This window comes from Phyllostomus hastatus, unplaced genomic scaffold, assembly GCF_019186645.2.
Source record: "Phyllostomus hastatus isolate PE091 unplaced genomic scaffold, TTU_PhHast_1.1 phas_contig_1048, whole genome shotgun sequence".
In the NCBI taxonomy this organism is placed as follows: domain Eukaryota; kingdom Metazoa; phylum Chordata; class Mammalia; order Chiroptera; family Phyllostomidae; genus Phyllostomus; species Phyllostomus hastatus.
The window spans coordinates 367,936-393,616 of record NW_025333513.1 but is presented as its reverse complement, the minus strand read 5'-3'; the positions used below and the strand labels follow the sequence as shown (position 1 = coordinate 393,616).

The following is a 25,681-nucleotide window of genomic DNA, read 5'->3' as shown; positions in this document are numbered from 1 at the left end:
GACGGGAGCTGCCACCCCCGCACGCCCACAGCACCCATCTGGAAGTGTTGTACGCTCAGACATGGGGGGACGCGGGCTCACTCGGGAGGGAGCCAGACCAAGGAGAAGCTTGGCCCGAGTGAGTCACTGGCCCAACTGCCCTAGCCTGGACACTGATACCTGAGAGAGAAATCCTGTGAGCAGGAAAACCTGTCACCAGCACGCTTGCAGGGGCCAACACCCCCTTTTACCGCGTCTGCACCCTGCTTCCCCCAGAAGAGGAAGCTGGGCTCTCACTTCTTGTCCCACTGGTTGAAACCTGCAGGAAATTAGGCCCAGGAAATCAGGTTCCTAAGAACACCTTCCAGCCAGGCCCAGGTCCTGAGCTGAACTGGACAAAGCAAATCTCCAACTGCCAGAGAAGCCCTTCTACTCACACTTGGATCATTCCACAGAGCGCTCAGAGCCCTCCGAGAAATGCTTCGCCCTTAGACGAAACAATGCCGGCACCTGCGTGTCCTGGCTTCTTAGCTCTGCGTGCAGAAGGGAGCTCCTCACTGGTGGAGGGAAAACGGCGGCCTATCGGCTTCTTACCTAGTTGGGGGCTGGGGGTGCAGGCCTGGCCGCGGGCCAGGCCACAGATGCAGGACGAGGAGAGTGGTTTGCTAGCTTTCAGAAGTTTATTAGAGAATGAGTTTGGGCCAGTTGGTGTTTACATGCTTAGTCACTACAGCGCCAGCACTGGGTGCAGGAGTGGAGAAGGCTCGCTGCTTTGCTGGTCGCTGGAGAAGTCACCCCAGGACAGGGCGGGGTTTCTCTCCTAGGTCCGAGTGCCAGGGCTCGGGCTGGGGCTTCTGCTCCTGGGGTCTGGCTAGAGGGGATGAGGGTTTTCAGGATCTCCGTGTGGTAGGGGCCGAACGCCTGTGATTGTGGTGGTTAGGCTGACAAACTTTTGGCCCAGCTCTGCCAGCTCTGCCTCAGTGAGAGTCAGGCCTCCGGGGAGGCCTAACCGAGAGCGAGAGCGCTGCGCACCGAGAACCAAATGGCATTTGAGAAACAAGTGGATCCGCTGATCTGTGAGCAGGAAAAGACAGCGAGAAAGGAAAGGGCGGGCACCTTTCAGGGAGACACGCTGCCCCGCACTCACCAGGCTCTGAGTCAGCTGGGACACTCGCTAACCTGCTCACTTGGCTAAACACGGGAACTTTGTTTTGTTTGGTGGGGGAGGGGGCTGCTATCTAGCTCCCAAGGACAAAGCGAACGTGGAAAACTAGTGGGCTAGTAAATTTTCGACTATTCCAAAGATTACTTAAGTATCCGTCAGTTAGATCCTACCAACTACTTGACATAACAGAAAGATCTTACTGATCCTTTGGATGGGCTGAGGTGAACACCAAGGCCAGGTTCATAGCCTCCAGCATGGGATGGTGGAGGGGAGTCGCTGCCACTGTAACTCAGCATCAGTTTCTCGTTGGCGGGGGGTGAATGCCACATGTCACAGACTGCCATCGGAAAATGACCCAGAAGGCCAGAGATGACTCAACCAGGTTGGTTGGACAGTATGCCACACCTACATGTCATGGATTCCTGGGTGCAAATCTTTCTTAGAACCACAGAGTCAGTCTTTAAACTAAAACAGATATATTTCGACCCAGCATTTCAAAAAACTAAAGCCCAAACAGCAACTTGCCCAGTGACTGCGCCTGTCCCTGTTAAGTGGTCCGGTAGCTGACGTGCAGGGCTGGAATCTACCTCTCTCCACGCTGTCCTCACCCCCACCCCCCAGCGCACACCCACCAATGACACTGCGGACACAGCTCTCCTTGTGGGCAATGTCCTGGAGCTGGCCCATCAAAGAGGCTGTGTTGTCACTGCTAAGAGCATCAAGGCCCATGTTCTCGAGGCTTTGGTTGATTTCCTGAGATGTCCATTCACTCACAGCCAGCATGGCCTCCTCAGGCCTAGACCATGAGGACACTCAGCTGGCAGCCCCTGGCAGTGGCCCAGAGCCTGGGAAGCTCCACGCCTGCCACAGGGCCCACGTGAGGGAGACCCCCAGCCCTCCTGCTGCCCTCACCCAGCCCCTGGGAGCCGCAGAGCCCAGTGGACAGATGCAGTGTCTTCACTCTCACCTCGAGGTACCAACTGTTCTCCTTCTCAGTAAACAGGATAAACTGAAACCAACTCTGGACAAGCGTTCAGTTCTGCCCTTGGATCAACTCGGTATTCTTTGGCCCTGTGGAATTTATTTATATGTATGTATGTCTATACATTTTTAAGACTTTCTTGGACATTTTCCATGGCCTTTTGTCCTACTCTCACCAACTAGAGTGACAAACCTGGCCTTCTGATTCTGCTGGTGTGATGTCCAGCAACACGGTGGACATCAGTCGGTACTGCTGACCCATCAGCTCTCAGTACGTGTAAATAAGACCGGCCCACAGCCGCCCGCTCAGCCACACGGTGACTGCACTGCAGCAACAAGACGAAGCGTCATTTAGCAGCAAACAAGCCTCTGCACTACTCTTCTGGACACAGGTTTGATTTTTCTTTGTCACAGCCTCAAGACCACCTATAGGAAGACACCAGTAATCTTTGTGGATGGTTCCAAAGGGCCTTTCTGTGGCTTGTGGTGGAACATAAGCAATTATTCCTTATCTGCCTGTCCTCTTACCACATGCCATGCCCTCTAAAGAAACAGAACCTACACAGCCCACCTAGAATGAAATTCCTCCATGAAGGCTTTGATTCTGCATTTCAGCTCATCCACAGACCGAGGGGAGCCAAACAGAACACTGACAGAGAATCTACTGGTCACCAGCAAGACTGATGCCAGGACGGTCAAGCAGAACAGCTGGGACTGCAGCTCCTGCAGCCGGGCTCTGTTCACCAGCAGCGTCTGAGGACGCAGAGGAGACAGGTGGTCAGAGAGCAGGGTCCTGTGGAGGAAGGACCTCATACAAGCCCACAGGCAGTGCCCCACACAGGCCTACCTCAGAGAACTCTTCATTGTCGGGGTCCCAGAGAAGAAGGTTCAGGAAACCCTGGGACAGCACCATTGTGGGGCTGAGGGGCTCGGGACTGTGGGCTGCCCCATTTGGAGAGGGGCAGGCCACCCCACAAGGGTCGGGAGCTTCAGGGCAAGCTGGAGGCAGCGTCGGGAGGTCTGCTGCTGCGCGGGTCAGCCATCTGACGGTGCGGCCGAGGGGGCCTGACACGGGGTGGAGCGCGGGGGCAGCTTCAGTATCTGTGCCCCCGACACGTGGAGATGAAGGTTCTTTCCTAAATGTACTCCTGGCCCATAAACCCACGCTTATGGGAGTGAGGGTGCCCTTTTGTCTTTGATAACTGTTCCCTCCCCTCCCCCTACTGAGGAAGAAACTTTCTGTTCCTAAAAGGAGGCAGAGTCCTCTCTAGCATCACAAAAGTCAGACCCAAGGTCATATCTCCCCACACCCGCCCGCAAGTTATATACGCACTCTGCTGTTTGTTGGGGAGTTGCTGGAATTTAGCCCGTTCACACTGGATGGAATGTTCCTGCAGGTGCGGTTGAAGGCTCTGGATGGTGTATTCATCCTGTCCCTTTTCATCAGGCCCAGGACCCAGGAGATCCCTCTGATGCAGAAAAAACAAAACACTGATTCTGTGAAAGGGGGTCCAGTGAGAGGGCTCCCTACCAGGAGCCGCTGAATCACTGCATTCGATAACGAGAGGGTCAAGATGGCAGCCTAGATAAACACAGCTCATCTCCTTGCACGACCACATTAAAATTACAACTAAAATACAGAACAACCATCACTCAGAACCATCAGAAATCAGGCTGAATGGAAGTCTGACTACAGAATTAAAGTAACCTCATCCATCTAGACTGGTAGGAGGGGCTGGTCCCACACCCATGTGAATAAAAATTTGGGAAGCATATCTCAGGAGTGAGGAGTCCCCGTCCCACACCAAGGCCCCCAGCCCAGGGTTCCAGTGCCAGGAAGATAAGTACCCACAACTTTTGGCTGCAAAAACCAGTGGGGAATGAGTTGGTGGAAGAAAATTCTGGAGTCCCAAGCAGTTCATCTGAAAGAACCCACACATGGACTTACTCAGACCTACTCCCTCTGCCCTCCAGCACTGGGGCAGCAGCTGGCATACGGGGAGAAACCAAGGTGTCTGGTATCAAGGTGAGAGCTAAGGGACAGCTTCCTCCCAGACAGAACATTGGCCATTCTCCTGTTTCTGAACCCTCCCCCCACAGAGCCACAGAACTGGCAGGCAGGTGCCACATTTGAGAGTCCATTAACCTGGCTCACACTGTTTGACCCAACCCTGCAGATCCCCTGAGGCTCTGTCCCACCCAACTTACAGCTGTTAACAATGGCTTTTCCGTGAGTGGCTGATTTGGGCTCAAACTTCACAACTTCCTAAATCCTCTCAAACAAACAACAGCCAGCCTCAGCGAGCCCCCAGCCCCCATACTCTTGTTAAGTGGCCCCAGGCCTGACACTAGCAGCTGGCCTAGATTCACAGGTTGGCATTGCCCAGGAATCTTGAAGTCCAGCACAAGTAGCAGCCATCTCAGATTGTTTCATAGCTCATGCAGGGTGGCCCTGGGCAGAACATAGGGTGAGGATGACCTTGGCCTGCACCACCTGGGAACCCCAGAGCTTGCACACTCAGTGGACAGCTACAGATCATGTCAGAGCACCACCAACACCCTGTCCCTGCACAGCTGATCTTCCACGGAGGGCAGAGGTTAGTGATCATTGGTCACAGCCAATCCTTGCAACTGACTGGCCTGGCTAAATCCCTCCCATTGATCTGACAACAGCAACCAACGCTCAACTACAAAAGGAGGGTGTATTCAGCCCACAGGAAGGGTGCACCTCCAGTACCCAGCTTGAGTGATAGGGGAGGCTGTGCCATTGGACCCTACAGGACACCTACTACATCAGGCCATGCTGCCAAGACAGGGACTAATAGCAACTCTACCTAATACATAAAAACAAATACAGAAAGGCTGCCAAAATAAGGAGACAAAGAAGCAAGGCCCAAATGAAAGAACAGATCAAAATTCCACAAAAAAACTAAACAAAATGGACCTAAACAATCTATCAGATGCAGAATTCAAAACACTGGTTATAAGGATGCTCAAGGAATTTAGTGAGGACCTCAGCAGCTTAAAAAAGATCCAGTCAGAAATGAAGTATAGGAGAGAGACCTCCAGCTAAGACGAAGACATAGGTAGATATATTTTGCCTCTTCATACAACCAAAAGAAGGACAACAACAAATTTAAAAACAAAAAACAACCAGAACTGCCAGAAAATTGAACTGTATGGAAGTCTGACAACCAAGGAGTTAAAGAAGAAACATTCATGCAGACTGGTAGGAGGAGTGGAAGCAGGCAGCCGGGGTGGTTGAGGACACATGTCAAGGTGGCAGCTGGAGGACTGAGCAGATGAGGCAGTGAAGGGTGGTCCCACGTTTGTGTGCAGATAACCTGAGAGGAACAACTGTGGAGCAAGACAGACTGCACAACCCAGGGTTACAGCATGGGAAAAGAAAGCCTCAAAACCTCTCGCTGTGAAAACCTATGGGAATTGTGGCTGCAGGAGAAACTCCCACCCTCACAGGAGAATGCATTGGAGAGACCCACAGGGTCCTAGAACATACACAAGCCCACCCATTTGGAAATCAGCACCACAAGAGCCCAATTAGTTTGTGGGTAGTGGGGGAAGTGACTAAAAGCTGAAAAGAGGCCAGCACGCAGCATTGTTCCCTCTCAGACCCCTCCCCCACATACAGAGCCACAACACAGCCATGTGGGTTGCCCCACACTGGTGAATACCTAAGGCTCTGTATGTAACAGGTGTGCTGAGCAAATAAAAATGGCCCAAATGAAAGAACAGATCAAAGCTCCAGAAAAAGAACTAAGTGACAAAGAGATAGCCAACCTATCAGATGCAGAGTTCAAAACACTGGTAATCAGGATGCTTGCAGAAATGGTTGAGTGTGGTCACAAAATTGAGGGAAAAGTGGAGGCTGTGCAAAGTGAAATAAAGAAAAATATACAGAGAACCAATAAGGGAAGGGAAGGAAACTGGGACTCCAATCAACAGTGTGGAGAATAACAAATGAACATCCAAACAGTACAGAATGAAGAAACAAGAATTCAAAAAAAAAAAATGAGGAAAGGCTTAGGAACCTCTAGAACAACTTTAAACACTCCAACATCCAAATCATAGGGTTTCCAGAAAGAGAAGAAGAGCAAGAGATTGGAAACTTATTTGAAAATATAATGAGAGAGAACTTCCCTAATTTGGCAAAGAAATAGACTTCTAGGAAGTCCAGGAAGCTCAGAGACTCCCAAAGAAACTGGACCCAAGGAAGCACACACCAAGGTACATCACCATTAAGTTACTCAAGATTAAAGACAAGGAGAGAATCTTCAAAGCAGCAAGAGAAAAGGAGAGTTACCTACAAAGAAATTCCCATAAGACTCTTAGCCTATTTCTCCAAAGAAACCTTGCAGGCAAGAAGGACCTGGAAAGAAGTATTCAAAGTCATGAAAGGCAGGGACCTACATCCAAGATGACTCTATCCAGCAAAGCTCTCATTTAGAATGGAAGGGCAGATAAAGTGCTTCTCAGATAAGGTCAAGTTAAAGGAGTTCATCATCACCAAGCCCTTATTATATGAAATGTTAAAGGAACTTATTTAAGAAAAATAAGATTAAAACTATGAACAGTAAAATGACAACAAACTCACAACTATTCAACAACTGAACCTAAAAACAAAAACAAACTAAGCAAACAACCAGAACAGGAACAGAATCACAGAAATGGAGATCACGTGGAGATTATCAGTGGGGGAATGAAGGGGAGAGATGGGGAAAAGGTACAGATTACAAGTAGCATAAATAGTAGGTACAAAAAAGACAGAGAGAGGTTAAGAATAGTATAGGAAATGGAGAAGCCAAAGAATGTATATGTATGACCCATGGACATGAACTAAGAGGGGTAATGCTGGTGGAAAGGGGGATGAAGGGCAGAGGGGAATAAGGAAGAGAAAAAATGGGACAACTGTAATAGCATAATCAGTAAAATATACTTAAAAAAAAGAAACTAAGGATACACTAACTGAAATAAAGAATAATTTTCAGGGAAACAACACTAGAGTGAATGAAGTCAAGAATCAAATCAATGATTTGGAACATAAGGAAGTGAAAAACTACCAATCAAAACAACAGGAAGAAAGAAGAATAAAAAAAACAAGGGAAGTGTAAGCAGCCTCTGGGACAATTTCAAGCACTGCAACATTTGCATCATAGGGATGCCAGAAGGAGAAGAGAAAGAGCAAAAAATTGGAAATCTATTTGAAAAAAAAAAACAACAAAAGAAAAATTCCCTAATTTGGTGAAGAAAATAGACATACAAGCCGAGGAAGCACAGAGAGTCTCCAACAAGATGGATGCAAAGAGGCCTACTCCAAGACACATCATAATTAAAAGGCCAAAAGTTAAAGAGAGAATCTTAAAAGCAGCAAGAGAAAAGTTACTTACTTACAGAAGAGTTCCTATAAGACTGTCAGCTGATTTCTCAAAAGAAGTTTTGTAGGCTCGAGGGGATTGGCAAGAAATATTCAGTCATGAAAAACAGGGACCTACAGCCAAGATTGCTCTATTCAGCAAGGATATCATTTAGAATCGAAGGACAGATAAAGAGCTTCCCAGACAAGAAAAAACTAAAGAGTTCATCATCGCCAAACCATTATTATATGAAATGTTAAAGAGACTTATTTAACAAAAGAAGATCAAAACTATGAACAATAAAATGGCAATAAATATATATATATCTATCAACAATTGAAACTAAAAAACAAACTAAGCAAATAACAACAGAGACAGAATCATGGATACAGAGAATGTTTTGATGGTTGTCAGATGGGAGGTGGGTGTGGAAGAATGGGTAAAGGGGTGAGGGGATTAAGAAGTACAAATAGGTAGTCACAGAATAGTCATGGGGATGTAAAGTGCAGTACAGGAAATGGAGCAGCCAAAGAACTTACACATATGACCCGTGGACATGGACAATGGTGGGGGGACTGCCTGAGGGAGTGGGAATGCCGGGTGGAGCAGGGAAAGGGGGAAAAATGGGGACCGCTGTGCTCGTGTAATCAATTAGAATTAGAGAGGCTTTAAAACTCACTCAGTTCTGCCTCCTAAATTATGAAAGAAGACACGTGGCCCAGGACCGGAGGCCCAGAGTGAAAGAACGGCAGAGCGGGGAGCACAGGTCTCTGGACCCTGAAGCCTCCGAGCCCAGTCTCTTTCCACACAGCCCTTCTGTTGTCTCTTTGAAAAGGGAGTCGGTGCGGGGGGGCACACCAGCACACTAACACCTGTCTCTGGGAAGGGGGATTATAGGGGATGCTATTTCTGATGCCATTTCTGGGCCGGTCACTTTTTTTTTTTTAACTTTTTGGGTCTGGATCTTGGTTTCTATAGCTATGAACTAGGGATAACCCTTGCCTGTTCATGTTATGTGAACTGCGACAAGACAACTTGGGAAAGCGATGTTTGAACGACTTGGAAGAAAAGCTTACACTGTTTTATGGGAGGACATTACACAGGGGCCAGTCCATCTAAGGTTAACTGGAGACACACAGCAAAGCAATTGTGTTGAGAGTGTACTTGGAGAGGTGATGGAAGTTCAGGGCTCCGTGTTCTGCTTCCTGCTTGAGGAGGTCCGTGTTCAGAGCTTCCTTGATCTCACTTCTCAGGCAGTTCTGGCGTGCTAAGAGCAGCGACAGCAAGATCTGCTCAGGAAACAAGTCAAAAGGGGGCTAATAGGACAAAAGCCCTTTTTCAGGCCCTCTTTGCTGGAGCTAGCTGGACTACGCAAAAGCATGACTGACTCTTGTTTTATGAGCCTCTCTGCTCAGGACTGGGAGCACCCAAAGGGGCAGAGGCTCCGAGAACTTATGAAACAGGACATGCCAGACCGCCAAGACCCTGCACCCAAAGATAACACCGGGACAAGCTGCAGCCTGTACAAGACCAACCGAAACACCCCGCTCCGCAGCCACCCCATCACCTCATAGAAGCTCAAAGCCCCCACCCCTCAGGGCTGGTGTATCTCTCCACACCATGCCCCTCTCCCCTCTTGGAGGGTGAGTAAAAATCTTTATTCTCTGCAGTTCTTTCCACACAGTAAAAATCTTTATTCTCTGCAGTTCTTTTCTTTGTGAATTCTTCCACAGCCTGCGTCACTGACCACCCTAACAGGGGCTGCAGTCTGTTCAGAGCCCCAGACTTTCCCTAATGGAAATCCTTCAGCCAAAATCATCCCAGCCCGTGTCTTTTAAGGACTACGACGTCACGTCTCTAAATTTCCTAGAGGGTACTAAGTCACCTTTGTTTAGGGGCCAATAATAGATCAAGGCTTTAGGGGGTCAAATACAGCAACAATGTATCATTTTTAGGTAGAATGAGATAAAGGGATAAACAAAATCAAGGAGTGTGGTAAAAAGAAACTCAAGGTGCAACAAACATAAAACACACGCCATCACGTGGAGATGAGGTACTCTTCATGTTAAAAAAGCAGGCATTTTTGTGATTCACTTCAAAGAGCAAGGAGAAAACAAGCAAATAAACTGTTAGCAGTAACTGGAAATAGCCTATTAACCCAAAAATGTACGTTCCCTGCGAACATCTCTCTTCTTCACCCCGTGCCCCTGTAACACGGTGGGGCGGGGCGATGGGGTTCAGTGAACATTTGTTTAACTGAACGGAATATTGTGTTGTCATAGCAAGATTCCACTTGTTTAGCTTTATCTTAAGCAAATAAAGTGAAAGTTGCTCCATACTATTTAAATGGTAAACTTTGCCAGTTTGCACTTCAGAGCCTCTCAGTTCCAAGTCTGCCCTTCAGTGCCTCCTCGTGGAAGTGAGGCTGGACGGCACTGTGCTAGTTTTGTCAGTAGAGGGCGCTCAAGAGACTGTAAGAGGAGGAGGTCTTCCTCACACCCCCATTCCATTGCCCCGCCCCCCCCCAGGGGAAGCCCCGGGGGCACGAGCTTCTCTTTGTTCAGATTACTGTCCGGTTTCTTCATCCTGATGGGACCCTGACTGATACAACATTGGTGCCATGAGTGAAATGCGAACTCAAAGGGCCATCTGTCTATTGGATCTGATGGGTAACAAGTATTTCATATTTTCAATGTCTTAGGAAGACATGCAAAAGGGAGGATGGCAGATAACCCCCACCAACGGTCAGCTGCCCATCACCTCGGTGACGTTGGTAGAGCTTCAGTGGTCCGGACCTCGTCAAAGCGATACCCTCCAAGGCGATGACAAGTTGCTGTACCTCGAACCACCCACCATGAAAAAAGAGGCACAGCACTTGTAGGCCGTTTTTGGGTTTCAAGGCAACACGCACGGCATTAGTTTTGCGGACAACAAAGGGGCTCTGTAGTGAATCTGGTAAGACTGCTCACAAAGGCCTGGCCGGGCAGGTCAGAGCGGGTAGTCGCCCCAGGCACGAACCTTCTTTAGTAAAAGGCTCGTCTTTGCCGTGAGCCAGCCCTGTCCCTCGTTCGTGGGTATCTCGGTTAGCAGGCTTTGAAATGCCAGAGTCATCCTCTTTTTCAGACCCCTCCAGGGAGCACATAATCTTTTTTCTTTTTTTAATTTTTTAATTGTTCTTTTTTTAGAGAGAGAGGAAGGGGGGCAGAGAAAGAGAGACAGACAGACATCATTCGTTGTCCCACGTAGTCACGCATTCATTGGCTGACTCCTGCACGTGCCCTGACCAGGACTGAACCCGCAACCTTGGTGCGTGGGGACGACACTAACCCACGGAGCCACCGGCCAGGGGCAGCACACGATCTTGATAACCGTAATCTTCATTACCTCCCCTCCTCAATTTCAAATGTATAAAAGAAACGACAAAACTGTGCTGCTCTGGAGCATTTGAGATCCTGCTTCCTGGCATGTCATCCGTTTGGCTCAAAAAAACTCAGACTCATTAAAAATTCTCTACAATTTTGGACATTCTTATGTGACAGCCACTTAGAGTTGCTCATAAGGTTGCCCATTTCAAGTGGGAGCCAGAGCCAGAGCGGCTCTGCGGCAGGTTCCGGCCACCACCCCGGCCACTCTACCACTAGGGCCTTATGGTCCTGCAGGTCCGTGATACCTGAGGCATCTGCGGCAAGAAATGGCGCTGTGCAGAGCCTGTGGCAAGCACCGATAGGAGCGGCGCAGCACAGAGTTCTAGGATTTGGGAGCAAATCTCTGCCCTCTTCTGCGGGTAACTGTTTGCCTTTTGAGAAGCAGTTCCTGGCTTGCTTCTAGGCCTTGGCAGAAAGTAACACCTCACCGCAGTAACACCTCACCACAGTGACCGTGTGGGCTGAGCGTCCCATGAGGATCTGGGTGTTTTCTGACCTACCCAGCGGAGAGATGGGACGATTCAGGAATTCAGATGTGTGTAGGAGCGCCCATATGGAAGCTGAGTAGCCAAAGGAGTGAAATGTGACATTCATCAATTTACTGTCTCTCAGCTCCAAATCCATCCTTATTTCCTCTGCTCTGAAAAAAATGAAGTCCTTTAAATATTTTTCCTTTACCAAATGGTAAATTTTAAGCTTCCTCTGTAGAGGGCACTATTAATTAGTTTTTGTGCAGCATAACAATTACCATAAACTTAAAAGGCTTAAGGAAGCACGTGCATTTGTTGTCTCACAGCTTCTGTGGGTCAGGAGTCCAGGCGCAGCTGAAGTGGGTCCCCGGCCCGGTTCTCACGGCTGTAACAAGCTGTCGCCAGGCTGCATTCTCATTCGGGAGCGTGACTGGGGAAGGATCTCTTACCAAGCTCCTTCCAATTGTTGGCTGAATTCATTTCCTTACAGCTGTACACTTAAGGGACCCAGCTTCTTACTGGCTGTCGGTTGGATGCTGGTCCTAGAGGCCACCTGCATTTCCTGGCCACGTGACCCTCTCCACAGGTGGTTGACAACTTACCTGTTTGCTTCGTCAAGGCCAGCAGGAGAATCTCCAGTCTGCTAAGATAGAGTCTTACGTAATAAAATGTGACATCCCAGCACCTTTACCATATTCTACTGGTTAGAGGCAAATTAGGGGTCTCATCTGCACTGAAGGAGAGAATATTATCCAAGGATGTGGATCACTGGGCCAGCGGAGTTGGGGGTGTGGGGTGCAGTCGCATGAGTGCCCACCACATGATAGAAAGACATTGCAAAAGGCAAGAGCCTTTCTCTCTGGTTCTAGAATGCTCACTCGCCAGGCTCCTGCAGCATGTGTGGCTTTGCCAGTAACTGGCTCCTACAGCCTGAGCGGTGTCTCCCAGGGCTCAGCTCCCACAGGGCCCAGTGGTCAGTAGCACACACAGCCCAGCAACTTCCCCGCACAGCTGTGCTCTCTCAAACAAACCCTTGGGTGGTCTGTGTCAGCCAGGGGATATGGTGGGTTCTCCTACAGCTGATATTGGAGAATTCTTTAGAATTCTCTTTGCGTCTTATTAATCCAAGGCCCTCATTTCTCCAATTCTTGTTATAATAATTTTTTTTATTAAAACTGCCTTGTTGACCCTGATTGGTGTGGCTCAGTGGGTTGGGCATTGCCCCACAAATTAAAAGGTCACCAGGTCAATTCACAATCAGGGCACATGCCTGAGTTGTGGGCCATGTTCCCAGTTGGGCAGTGTGAGAGGCAACCAGTCGATGTTTCTCTCCCTCTCTTTCTCCCTCCTTTCCCCTCTCTCTAAAAATAAATAAATAAAATATTTTTAAAAAATATTTTCTAAAAATAAATAAATAAAATATTTTTTAAGAATTCCTTGTTGAGCCCTCACTGGTGTGGCTCAACACCAATGCTGGATTGAGCGCTGACCTGTGAACCAAAGGGTCACCGGTTCAATTCCCCGCTAGGCCACATGCCTGGGTTGTGGGCCAGGTTTCCCAGTAGGGGGCACTTAAGAGGCAACCACACATTGATGTTTCTTTCCCTCTCTTAATAATGAAAAAAAAACAAAAGCAAAAAAAGAGAAAAAATATTCCTTGTTGAAACTACTGTGTGATTTCTATCTGCAGATTAGATTCTGACTCATTCACGGACCGTGCTCAGAATTTGTCAGCCACTGACATTCAGATGAGCCAGAAATGTCCAGGAACCTTACACCTCTAAATGGGAGGTTGGTCACTCACCTCTTTAATTTCTTTCAAAGGCTCAAGAGCACAAGTGTAGTCTGGGGGAGTAGCTGATAACTGCTCTTTAAGATGATCCCAAAAGGCATTATGCATTGTCTCCTTGACTTTGCCTTCCAGACTTACTTTCTCTATCCAAGAACTGCCATAAGGTCATTATGTCCTATACCCATACAAACAGTGTTTGATATGATAAAAAAAAAAAACACATTATACTGACAGGGAAAGGCCAAGAACTACGTTTGCACTGCGCCAGAGTTGAACAAACTGGGTTAGTTAGACTTGGATGTCAAGGGCATCAAAAACCTCCCAGAAGGGCTCCTTGTGGTCCCAGAACAGCCCTCCCTCTGCAATAGAAAGAACCCTGAATGGAGGTCAGGCTGAGCTTCAGCACTGACTTTGCACCTAGCTGAACTAATGTGCGACTTAGTTCCTATTTGTGCATGTATATAGCAATGAACTAAATGATCTTTTGGTTTTCTCTAGTCCTGAAAATCTAGGAAAATATTTTCCTTCTTTGACAAACCTAAATAGCCACAGATATCTCCAAATTGGCAGGTCTAAACTGAATTCACTCTCGTCCACCTCCAAGCTTGTTTCTCCTATATGCCTAGTCTCAGTGGCACTACCATGCAGCTGGTTGTGGCAACCAGAAGATTGATCTTTTTTCCCCTTAAAAAAAATAGAAGAAGCAAAGACAATTCAATTTAGAAAGCACAGTCTTTTTATCAAATGATGCTGGAAGAACAACCGGACATCCACATGCAAAATATGAATCTAGGCACAGACCTTCCACCGTCCACAAATGGGTCATAGACCTAAGAGAAAAATGTAAAACTATAAAACTCCTAGAAGACAACTAGAAGGAACTCTAGGTGACCTTGAACTTTGCAATGACTTTTAGATGCAACGCCAAAAGGAAGATCCAAGAAAGAAGAAATTGGTAAGTTGCACTGCATTAAAACTAAAACATCTGCTTTGTGTTGTGAGAGATACTGTTGAGAGAATTAAAAGATAAGCCACAGACAATCTTTGCTAAACACACACCTAATAAAGGACTGTTATCCAAAGTATACAAAGAATTCTTAAAACTCAGCAACAGGAAAACTCAGCAATTTAAAAATGGGAAAAGATCTGAACAGACGCCTCAGCAAAGAAGATACAGAGATGGCAAGTGAGCACATGGGAAATGCTCAGTGACATACGTCACCAGGGAGGTGCATTTAAAACACACGAGACATCAGCACACACCTACCGGAAAGTCCCAAACCCAGAGCACTGACCACATGGGCGCGGGGAGGACGTGGAGCGACAGGAGCTCTCCTTCGTGGCCGGTGGGAGTGTGCGACTGTGTGGCCGCTCTGGAAGACAGATTGGCGGGTTCTCACAGAACAGAACATGCTCTTGCCATACCATCCAGGAGTCATGCTCCTTGGTATTTACTCAGGTGAGTTGGAAACTATGTCCACACAGAACCCTGCAAATGTAGGTTTATAGAGCTTTATTCATGATTGCCAAAACTTGGAAGCAACCAAGATGTCATTCTGTAGGTGAGTGGGTAAATGGAAAATTACTAAGTGCTGAAGAGCAATGAGCTATCGAGACCCCCAAAGACACGGAGGGACCTCAAATGCATATTGCTAAGTGAAAGGGGCCCATCTGAAAAGCTACTTACTATACACATCCAGACACAGGACACTCTGGAAACCCACGGAGAAGGTGGAAAGGGTCACTGCTGCCAGGGGCCTGGTGGGCAGGGAGGGAGGGAGGGAGGGAAGGAAGGAGGCACAGGTGCAGCACGCTGGGTTTTAGGGCAGTGAAATTACTGTGTGTGATACAGTAATGATGAATACACGTCATTGTATATTTTCAAAACCCGTGGTATATACAAAGAGTGAACCCTAACAGAAACTATGGACCTGAGTCAATAATGATGTGTTAATATTGGATCATCAATTGTAACAAATGCACTACACCAATACAAGATGTAAACAATAGGGGAGTATGCTCTCTGTAAAAAGCAACACAAGATGAATAAAACAAGCCAAAGTACCCATCCCTACACACAACTCTCAGGCATCGGAGACGGTCAACTCTAACTGTCTCACAGTCTGGTGTGTACTGGAATTGTTCTGAACTCTTCTCTTCATCCTATTTCTTTAATCCGTCTCCAAGTTCCACAAATTTTGCTTCTTAGATGTCTCTGGAACCCTTCCCCTCCTACCATGACCTCTTACCTGGGCTATGGTCTGTGAACTAGTCCCCCTGCCTTCTGTCTCGTCTCTTTTTAATCTGTTCACCAACCGATCACTCGCAAACCAATGACTTTTCTAAGATGCAGTTCTGATCACTGTGTCACGCTCATTTAAAGTCCTTTAAAGGACTTCCCATCGCCAGCAGCATAAATGGCTTACACTGCATGGCCCTTTCTGATACTGCCCTGCCTCCCTTCCCAGTTTGGCCCGTCCTACCTCGTCGTACCCTGTGCACAGCCATGCAGACCCTTGTAAAGAACAGAGCGTGGTCCACGCCACTCTGCGCCTCCGACGCGCAGTTTCCTCTGCCTGGAGCACTTTCCCCAGCCACGGCACCAGGAAAGCACCTATGCGTCCTCTACGACTGAACTCAAGTCTTCACAGGCAAAATCTCCCTCCATGGGCAGATCTTCTCCGATCCTTGTTAGCAGTTCATCACACTCATTAAAGTCCATACACACAACACATCATCTTCTGTTATCCAACTGTCTCCCCGATGAACGTTCCTTGACAGCAAAGCCAGGGCCTTGCTTACCTGCAGCTGTAGCTATAACGGTATCTAGCCTAGCACCCAGCCTTCTGCCTACCCCAGGGTAAGGACGCCATAAACGCCTGCTGAACGACGCCCAACACGGGATTTCCCTTAGGAATGTGCAACTGTAATTAACAGCATCTTAGGAGCCCAAAGGAAGCCAATTACCAATAATGAGTAACCTTAACTCTATTTCAACCTTTTTTCCCCGAGATAAATTTTTGTATCACCTTACTTGAAACCAGCTCCCTACTTCATTTCCCCCCTCATTCCCTCCACCTGCTGTCCCTCCCTCTCCTCCACCACCGCCCTGTCACAGACCCCCCTCTCCCTGCTCTTCTCTCTCTCTCTCTCTCTCTCTCTCTCTCTCTCTCTCTCTCTCTCTCTCTGTCGCCAGCAACGGACACATCTAAGCAGCGACAGAGGTGCCAGGAGATCGGGACTGGGGTGAAAACCTGTCCCGGAGAAGCTGTGCTTGGCAACGACCCCTGATGGCGAGTCAGGGGCGAGTCAGGGCATGAAGACCAGGGCGGCAACCTGGGGCAGAGATGGCAGTTTAGTAACAGATGTCCTGAGGCTGCGAAATACCAAAAGCATTTAAGGAAGCTGGACAACCACAGGCTGCCATTATTTACCTGGCTATTGATGGAAAATTAGAACTGTTTTGAAATGTAAAATCTGACAGCGAATTTACCCACTTAACTGCCAATACACAGCAGAGCCATTCAGTTCACACTTCCCGAGTGGTCCCTGTGTACTGCAGTGTCAACAGAACAACAAAAAATCAAAATAAAGCTTGATGGGAGTGGGGGATTATTACTGATCAACAGGGTTCTTTTCTAATCCTTAATTCATAAATTAAGCTGATTATGAAGCCAGAAAAAAAAAAGTTGAAAATGCCACTATTAGAAAATCAATCTTTTTATCTGTGCCTTTTAACCTTAACCTTAACCTGTGCCTGTGATCCCTCAAAAGAGTAACTGATAGGAGGTGTGTGTAAGCAGCTGATAAAATGACCCCAAAGATCTGTGTTTCCTGATACTCACACCCCGCTGTAATCCCTTTCGCTGGAGTGTGGGCGGGGCTTAGTGACTCCCTTCTAGGCTCTAGAACGCGGCAGGGGCGCGGGATACCAGGGTCACCACTTCCGAGTTCAGGCAACAAAGACCAAGTGCTTTCTGTCCCACCAGCGACTCTCACTCTCAGCCTCTCATTCTCTTCATGAGAGCTGCCCTAGGGGAGGTCCACGTGGCCAGGACCTGAGGGGCACCCTGGCCAGCAGTCAGCAGACTGACCGCAACCTGGTCAGAGACCTGGAGCCAGAGGCACAGTGAAGCCATGCCCATGTTCCTGACGCACAGAAACTGGGACATAATGAACAGTTTCACCTGCTATGTTTGGGGTAATTTGTTATGCAGCAATTGCCAACTACTCCATATCTGTCAGTGAAGATCTGAACATCACCTCTTTATAATTTATTATTAACTGGGGCCCCAATGTGAATATTCCAACAATAATTTCTTTGGTTTACTCATTGGTTAAAGTGAAGGTGCTTCTTGACCCTCTGATACTAATAATTACAACTGATCACTTTTCAGTTAGAATTGATGAAACCTCTTGAGGCTTATATTCAAACAGTGATTGTATTATTAAATAAAAATTCTTCAAGTGTGGTCAGAAGCCATTAGTGCTACATACCTACGCCAGGAGTAATACAATGAGAAAATCAGAAGAGCCTGCCCCTGCTTGGAGGTAAAGCCTTCTCTTCCTTGTGGAAATCACGATTCATCCCAACCTCATTGCCCAGTTTGGGAGCATCGTCACCCACATCTACCAGACTTGCGACAAAAGAACACACGGTGGACAGCAGCGAACCCCCCAAGTCTGGACTACTCGTTCGCTCAGGTTCACTGCACTGCGCGCCCGGGGTTTGGGTTTGTGCGCAGACTCCGTCGACGGTCCGGCCCCTTACATTCCCTGAGCGCCAGGGCTCGTGACTGCGCCTCTCAGAACAGTGGGGCCTGGGGTGAGGGAGGACAAAAACGTTATTGAAAAGAAAAAACAGAAAGTGAAACTGATTAAAACCTTTCTTCTACAGAGTAAATAATAACTTAAGTGGCAAAGAAACAATTTATTTGCAATGATAAACATGTGTTAGTATTGCACACTTCTCGCTTCTGATCAAGTTCAGTTCTCCACATAGACGGTACTGAACAGCCCACTGTCCGTTCTGAGGCAGTAGTTCCCACGTTTTGGGATTTCACATGCTAACAAAATTTCCAGAAATATTTTGACAACCATTTGCGAACCTTTTTTTGGGCCATGTATGCACAGTGAAACAAACAAATGAGCAAATAAAAAAAATCCACTCTACCACCACCAAAGCCATCGTTTCATTAAAGAAGGGATCGTGTTGCCTCCAAAACAGCAGGAAAGGAATACTGTCAGGATAAACAGAAGTCCTTTAAATGTAATCAGTTTCACTTTAGGAAAAACCCACCAGTGTCTTTATTTCACTTTACTAAATACTGCTGAGAATTTTAGCTCTGGCACTTGGGGACCACTGTCCTCAGTTCTCAGTAAAGACCGAGCTGACAGCATTCTCATCTAAGAGACAGACGTGGTAGTTACAATGGTTACTTATTAAACAAAGTTGCACACAATAAAGCATATTTTTTCACTGTCTTTCAGTGAAGCTTCATAATTTGTTCACAGAAAATTATCTGGTTCCCGGATGTGGAAGGGACACCAGTGCACGCAGCCTGGCCCTGACCTGGCATCGGGGAGGCTGGGGGTCTCCCGCTGGGATCCACCCACTGTGCCGGCCTCTCCGCTTTTGGGAATGTTTAAGTTTTCCATCAGTAAAAGATTTAAGGATGTAAGAAGGGAAAAGTTATTGTAGAAAAAGGTTACACTGGAGAATGCCTGTGTTCTTAGAAGATACATGATGAAATTTTTAGAGGGACATGACTCTTATTTTCCATAAGAGACAAAATACATATAGTGAGAGCGCACATAATGTGGCAGAAATGCTAACACTGTGGGCATTCACTGTATTTTCTCTTTGACTTTTCAACAAATTTAAAATATTTCAAAAGAAAACGTTAAGGGGAAAAGGGGATGGCAGAATTTACCGAAGTCTCTGCTTCAGTAAACATGCGGACAGTTGAACTGTAAGTGGGTAGCTGCAGTTCCCTTTATTCATGAGCCCTCTCCGAAGGCTTTTGTTCCAGCCAAAATGATGAACTCAGTCAAATACGTAAATAGACTTACCACTAATTCACTAATTCAAAATGAGAACTAAGAGAAAACCTTCAGAGATCAAGCTCTGACAGTTTATTGAAGGACTGGGGAAAAAAACACACAGAAACACTCTCCAGCCACAGCAAAGCGAAGCTCACAGCCTGCTCTGACAAGACTGTGGTCGGTCACCACAGCAGTGGGACTCCAGCAGCTCTAAAACCCGGGACAGAGGAGGGCTCAACCAGAAACTGGCAGTGAAATGCAACTAATGTAGATTGGAACAGTTCAGATCCCAAGAACAAACAAATTTTCAAGATAATTTAGTAAGGAACCAAGTCAACCTAGTATATAAAATTTCAAATTTATTTGTAAAAAGAAGAGTTTGGTTACTCATTTTAGTGAGTTGTTTTGCCTATGGATTCATTTAAATAGCCACTTCAAGAACTAAAATTGGTTAAATTGTATTTACCAAAAAAAGAAGAAGAAAAAGGCTTTTCCCCTTTCCCCCTATAACACCGTACAGGTTCCTATCCACTGACTACTATTCCAAATGGGGCTTCCGGAGCACCCGATTTGCCGCTTTAGCGCCAGTCTGTTAACCAGCAGCGCCCCCACGCGGCTACAAGAGAAACAAACGTAATTCCACAGCAGGGCCTTGAAGTAATTTTTCTTCTTGCGATCTTCAAGAATTTAACTCATGTTGTTGGAGGTGAACAGCTCTTCAGATTGATGACTAGTTAAACTCTCTGGAGGCTATTATAAGAGAAATGCAAATGAGTCCCAGTGAGATTAAACCAACCGAGTGACCTTGTGCTCCAATAGGAACATAACAGTTAACATCTATAGTATTTAGAGAAGAATATGAGCCCAGGGCAGTATTACTCTTCACACAGTGAAGCACCGAGAGAACAATTCCTGTCTTGGATCATTTGAGTTCTTTAAAACCTATCCCAGGTGTCTGCCACTTTCCACGTACAAATTGAAAATACGATAACAACAAAGATGGCTTTGAACTGGCACAGCCTCAAGTCTCACCAGATTGAAGTAATCATGCTCAAGTCACTTCTTGCTCCAGGACTAAAAACTCTGAGGACCTTGTGGTCAATAGGACCACAGATTGGGGTGGGGGTGGGGGAAGGGCAAGTCAAAAGAGAGGGAGGATGACCAGAGAACTGTGGGGCCTCGGCCCCTGCCAACCCTTAAGGGGCGTCTTCCAACCTGACCCACACTAAGCACCCCCTAGGGGTGACAGCGCCCCCAGGACAGGACTTTCGAGGGGCTGGATCCTCAGGGATGCTCTTGTCCTTCTGGGTCCAACCTGGAGTTTGAGGCTTACAGGGGCCGCTCTCTGCAACGCCAGGGTCCTCGAACGGCACATTGTCCTCGACGTCCTGCATTTTGCTGATGGAACCTGGGCGCGGGAGAAATGGTGCGCCATCGGCTGCGGGGCAGGGGGCTCTCGGGCTGCCCAAGGGGATCCGAGGCCCTGCGCATCGCACCCGACCAGGACAAATCAAGAACGGGCGGCTTCAGGGAGTCTCTCGAGGAACAGAGAGGGGCAAAGGAGCCTAGAGGAGTAGGGACGGGGGATCAGAACGAGGTCGAGCGTTGGAAGACAACGGGAAACAGGCCAAAGGAGCCCGGCGCAGGGAGGGCGCTCTGGGCAGGGCCCTCCCCGGGCCGCCAGGCGACCTCCTCGCCCGAGACTACCTCCTCAGCCGGCCCGGCTCCCGCAGCAAGGCGAGCTCCGGGCGTGGAGACTCCCCACCGCCTCCCCAATCACCCGCAGCCTACCCGGGAGTGGGCTCCACGGCTGCGCGGCCCCGAGGCCCTGAGTCTGGGGCAGAAGCACCGCGCTGGCGACCAGGCCAACCCCGGGTGCACCCCTGCCTGCAATGCCAGCTGCCCTGGGTGGCAAGTCCTGGACTTGAAAAATAAACCACCGCCCGTCTCCCAGGGCAACAGGGTGGGGTCACGTGTGGGCCCTGCAGCCTGCCTTGTCCTCGTGAGCACGAAGCCACCTAGGCCTCTGGTTACAAGATGGCTGAGGCCATCCCTGCTTGACATCTCCCGGTCCCCATGACAAAAATCAGCTGGAGCTCCTTAGGAAGAGAAGGGGCTCTCTGTTTTGTTTCTCCTCAGCCTTTCCCCCAGCCTGAGAAGCGCAGATGCACCCCAGGCACATCCTGGGCACACTGTGACAGAAGGGCCCTGCGCCCTCTCTCTCTGCTGGGGTGGAGAAAATGAGAGCCCATTCTCCCAGGCCCTGCTGGTCAGCGGGTGCTGCGGCCTGGCAGGCTCTTCCCACTGCATTCCTGGCCTGGGGCACATCTGTGAACCGGGGCTGGGCTGCAGCTCATTGGCCCCAGGACCAGGGCCTGTCCTGGTTCTGCTCTGCTCTATTGCCCCTGGAGCCATGTCCAATGCCTGCGTTTTGAGGGGAAGGATGAAAAGAGTTTCTACTCCGCACTCTCCCATCCTTCTTTATTATTCTGACTTTATTTCTTACCACAGAAGCTTACTTAAAAAATAAAATAAAATAAAAGATGAAAACATTGCCTTAAGAAATCAAGTTCTCATTATAACCCTTGCCTCCTTAGTGAAGACTGTGGATTTTTCTTGCATAACATGTGCATTTTCACGGGAAAACTGCAGAGGCCAGAGAACATTTCTGCTTAAGAAAGTCTACTCGACTCTGAGGAAGACATGAGGGGAATGGCCTAGTGAAGTTACTGTTTAGCCAGAGAGTATCTCAAACCAGCACACGCTAAACCTGCCCCTTCCTCCTTCTCCCCACCCTTTCCTGGTATTTCCCTCAGGGTTGTCAACTGTGAAGCGTGCAGGCCCCCACCGCAGCCCAGAAGTGGGAGGAACTCGTATGATTTATGCAAAGAGTTCAATGAAAACATGGTTCTGCATTTTACATAGCTGGATTGCTGATTTCTCTAGAAAAAAAAATCAGAATTCTGTTTGGGCATTTTTACTTGTGGGAGAAATTTTCCAGAATGACATCAGTCCTTTTCCCCACAAAAATGGCATCGCCATAGAACTCTCCCTGCTGATGCCTGAAACGGCTCGAGCAGCTCATTCACATGCATCGCACGGCCTCTTCAAGTGCACTTTTCAAACCAGGTTCTCTGGATGGGGCAGTGGGAAGAAATGGAACCCACGTAGAGGTGGGGGAACTGGAGGGAGACGAGGAGTCAAGGACAGGGTAGGAAAGAATGAGTTAGCAATTTCCCAGGGTCAGCCGGGGGGGCAGCATTTCACCATCTGACTCATGAATACATCGGAACTGACGCGGCAGCACTGAAAGCTGAGGGGAATGGAAAGATGATGTGAGAGATATACCCTCCTTCTCTTTGGGGTCTTAGTTAATAATAACTGATTTTTGTTTAATGATTTACGAAATCCTTCTACACGGTGAATCCATGTGCTCTGCACACAAGCCTCCCAGTGCAGCAGGCAAGGTGGGAGTTGTTCCGGACCGTTTAATAGACGTGCAAACTGGGGGTCAGGGAGATTTGGGGGAGTTCACCAAAAGTCACATGGCAAGCAAGGTCTTCACTATTGATCATATACTTTTTTCTTCAGTCACAGCGCCTCCCTGACTCTAGCTGCGAGGCTGTGTAAACGAGAAAACGTAACTAACAAGTCCCGGTATGGCCAGCCCTGGAGCGGGGCCAAGCAGAAGCGCTCCTGGAGGTCCGGCGAAGGCCGAGGGAGCTTCCAGAGGTTCGGGTCAGTCCAGACGGCTCATATACAGCCTTCAGGCAGGTTGTAAGCAAGACGGGGTCACTGACTGGGTGCTTGGAAATGGGTCTCTTGTTTGGCCCGGCTCCCTCTCAACCCAGACCCTCTTCAGACTCTCCTAGTGGGTGAAATTGGACTTCCCACACACATCTATTGTTTGGAGGGGATGCTCGTCCTGAGTAGCTTAACACCTTTCCCTACTGGAGTGCACGTCTCTCCAAGCACCCGCAGACAAGCACTCCTCAAGCCACCCAAGGACAGAAGGGAAAGCCCTGTGGCTCTCACAGGAGACTGTGCCCCGAGCTGTCTGCCACGGGTTTCCCGTCTATATTAGGATGTCCGATGACTTCTACCTTCCATTCACAGTGTATCCATGTTTGTTTTAATGCTATTTGCTCTCCACAAATCTTTGAGAATTCTTACTTCAGAAGGAAGGGCTTCCAGTACTTGCTGGTACACCTCTGTCTAGCCCTGGGGGTACATGTGCCCCAGTCTGAGAAGAGCAGTCTAACCTAACCTGCAACTAGAATTTTTCTGCTTCTCAGTTGGTTCCCCACATGTGTGAGCTCGCACCCAAGCCCAAAAGTGTGGTTTACTCTCATTTGTTAAATGTTATCTTGGGTACACCATCCCACCAAAGCAAATTATACAGAAAATCGGCCCTGCCCACCAAGACACTCTGACAGAGGGATGGATAAAGACAAAGATGTAACAGAAATACGCCTAGGTGGCCGCAAGAGGCACAGAGCCACAGAAGTGAAGAGGAATCCTGCGTGTGGATCGGCTAGCTTTATGAAATAAGACAAAATGATAGAAACAAAAGCTACCTCACTGTACAAAGAAGCATCTCCGGCTCAGTGAGGTTAAATGAGGTGGCTGAGGTCATCACCAGCTTATGAAAATTCAGGACTACAACCCACGTCGCAGTCTGTTCACTCCGTAACATAGAGCTAAGCATGAGGGAAAGCTAATACTGTAAATAAATACTCACATTTCCTAAAGAAAAATGTAAACAAGAGGCCACGGAAAGGGAAGAGTCAGAGGCGTCGGGGCTGAGCCTGCAAGCACAGGAGGGCACACTGAGATGAACTGCGGACTGCAGCGGCAGGGACTCGGACATGCAGGGTAGGACGTCTCAGTGGGACCATCTGGAGTCATGCAAACTGGGACTGACTTCATTATGGCCTCTCCTGTGGCACAGAACTGCAGGTCAAAACTGTCTGCTTTAGTCTTTTGACAAATGTGTTTTCTTCGCAGAACCCAAGAGGAGTGTGAGAAGGGCTGAGGGAGTCTGGGGGAGTCTGGACGTAGCCCTCTGAAGCCCAGCCTGAGCGTGGTGGGTAGGGAGACCACGGCGAACCATTTCAGGGAAAGGGGGCTCCCAGAGAGGGCAGAGAAGATTCTGGCAGCAGCACCGACCGCCTGCTTGTCCAGCCACACCTCATTCCACGGTCACCTCCCTCCTGTGCTGCGGTCCGTCCGACGAGCATGCTTCTCCCTCCTGTCACCCTGTCTGCTCACTGCCCCCTCTCAGTCTTCAGGTCTAGTTTGTAAGACCTAACTCCCTCAGAGACGCTTCAATGGCCCTCCATCAGCTTCTCTCAAACCCTGTACTTTCTCTCCATAGCGCTCACTACAGTTTGTAACTACATGTTTGGTTGCATAACCAACCTTTACTGAATGTTGAAGTCCCCCAGAGACTGTAAGCTTTCTGAGAGCAGACACTATGCATTTCACTCACCACACGGTGCCTGGAACACAGTAGGTGTGCAATGGATAAGTGTAGCTTTAATTAATAGGTGCAAACAGGGGAGGCAGCGATGCTGGAGGAGTGAGTGGCATAGGATGGGCCACTGCCTGTGACACACCCGAGCAGTCAGGCAAGCGCGTCTCTCTGGACCCAGTTTTGCTTCCCAGTGTCTTTCTCTTTTTTGTCTCATGGGCACGTGCGCTCTCTTTCTCCCCCGTGTTCTTAGCTTCCTGAGAGTCTAAACCAGCAAGGACAACATCCTTGAGAAAAGGAAGGACACTTTAGGGTCCTGTGACAGGAGGGTCACCTCCCTGAACCAGGAGGGGGCAGCAGGGGACAGTGGCACCCAGGGAGAGTAATTTCCAGAGGCAGACTCCACCGAGGGTGTCTCGGAGACTCAGTGCCTCACCCTCTCTCCAGCCAGGGTCAGCAGCAGCCCAAAGCCACAAACACTGGCTTTAAAAGTCCTCCTAAGAGCTGCATCTTTCGAGTCCCCAAAACAATCACGCCTTGTGCCTCAGAACACGGTGCAAGTTACACACTTAAAGCAGTTTCCACAGAACCACATTCAGTTGGTTTTAAACTCTGGGGAAAGCTGGCAGCCTCTTTGTGGGTTTTTAAAAAAACTAGTTAGAGGGACAATTAAACCTTTATGGGCCCCAGAATATACCTATGCAGACATAAACAGGGATCATTCTTCACCACCGGAGAGAATCCGCTTTCTGGCAGCAGACAGTTTGCTGCCATCACAGGACAGAGTCGCGCTCACGTCTGAGAGCCTTCCCGATCCGGGCAGGTGACAGGGGTCGGCATGAGCAGTTGGAACTTTGACCCTACGTTTGGCGCAGGACTTTTCTCAAAATGGGCACAGTGCAGGCCTTGGGTCTAGCTGGTCTTAAACAAATCACAGAGTCCTGCAGCCTTCCCAGGAAGCTGCCAGGGTTCTCGGCCC

At 48.5% G+C, this 25,681-nt stretch overlaps 1 protein-coding gene across 1 annotated transcript; it reads right to left on the bottom strand.

The window, feature by feature from the left end:
- Positions 1-956: 956 nt before the first annotated feature.
- Positions 957-20,623, bottom strand: TCP11 (t-complex 11). The gene is given in 10 exon segments (XM_045835566.1): positions 957-1,072; positions 1,777-1,940; positions 2,697-2,878; positions 2,973-3,190; positions 3,459-3,551; positions 3,554-3,707; positions 8,631-8,786; positions 13,197-13,321; positions 17,730-17,821; positions 20,496-20,623. Coding segments are annotated over 10 exon segments (1,428 nt in total).
- Positions 20,624-25,681: the final 5,058 nt, after the last annotated feature.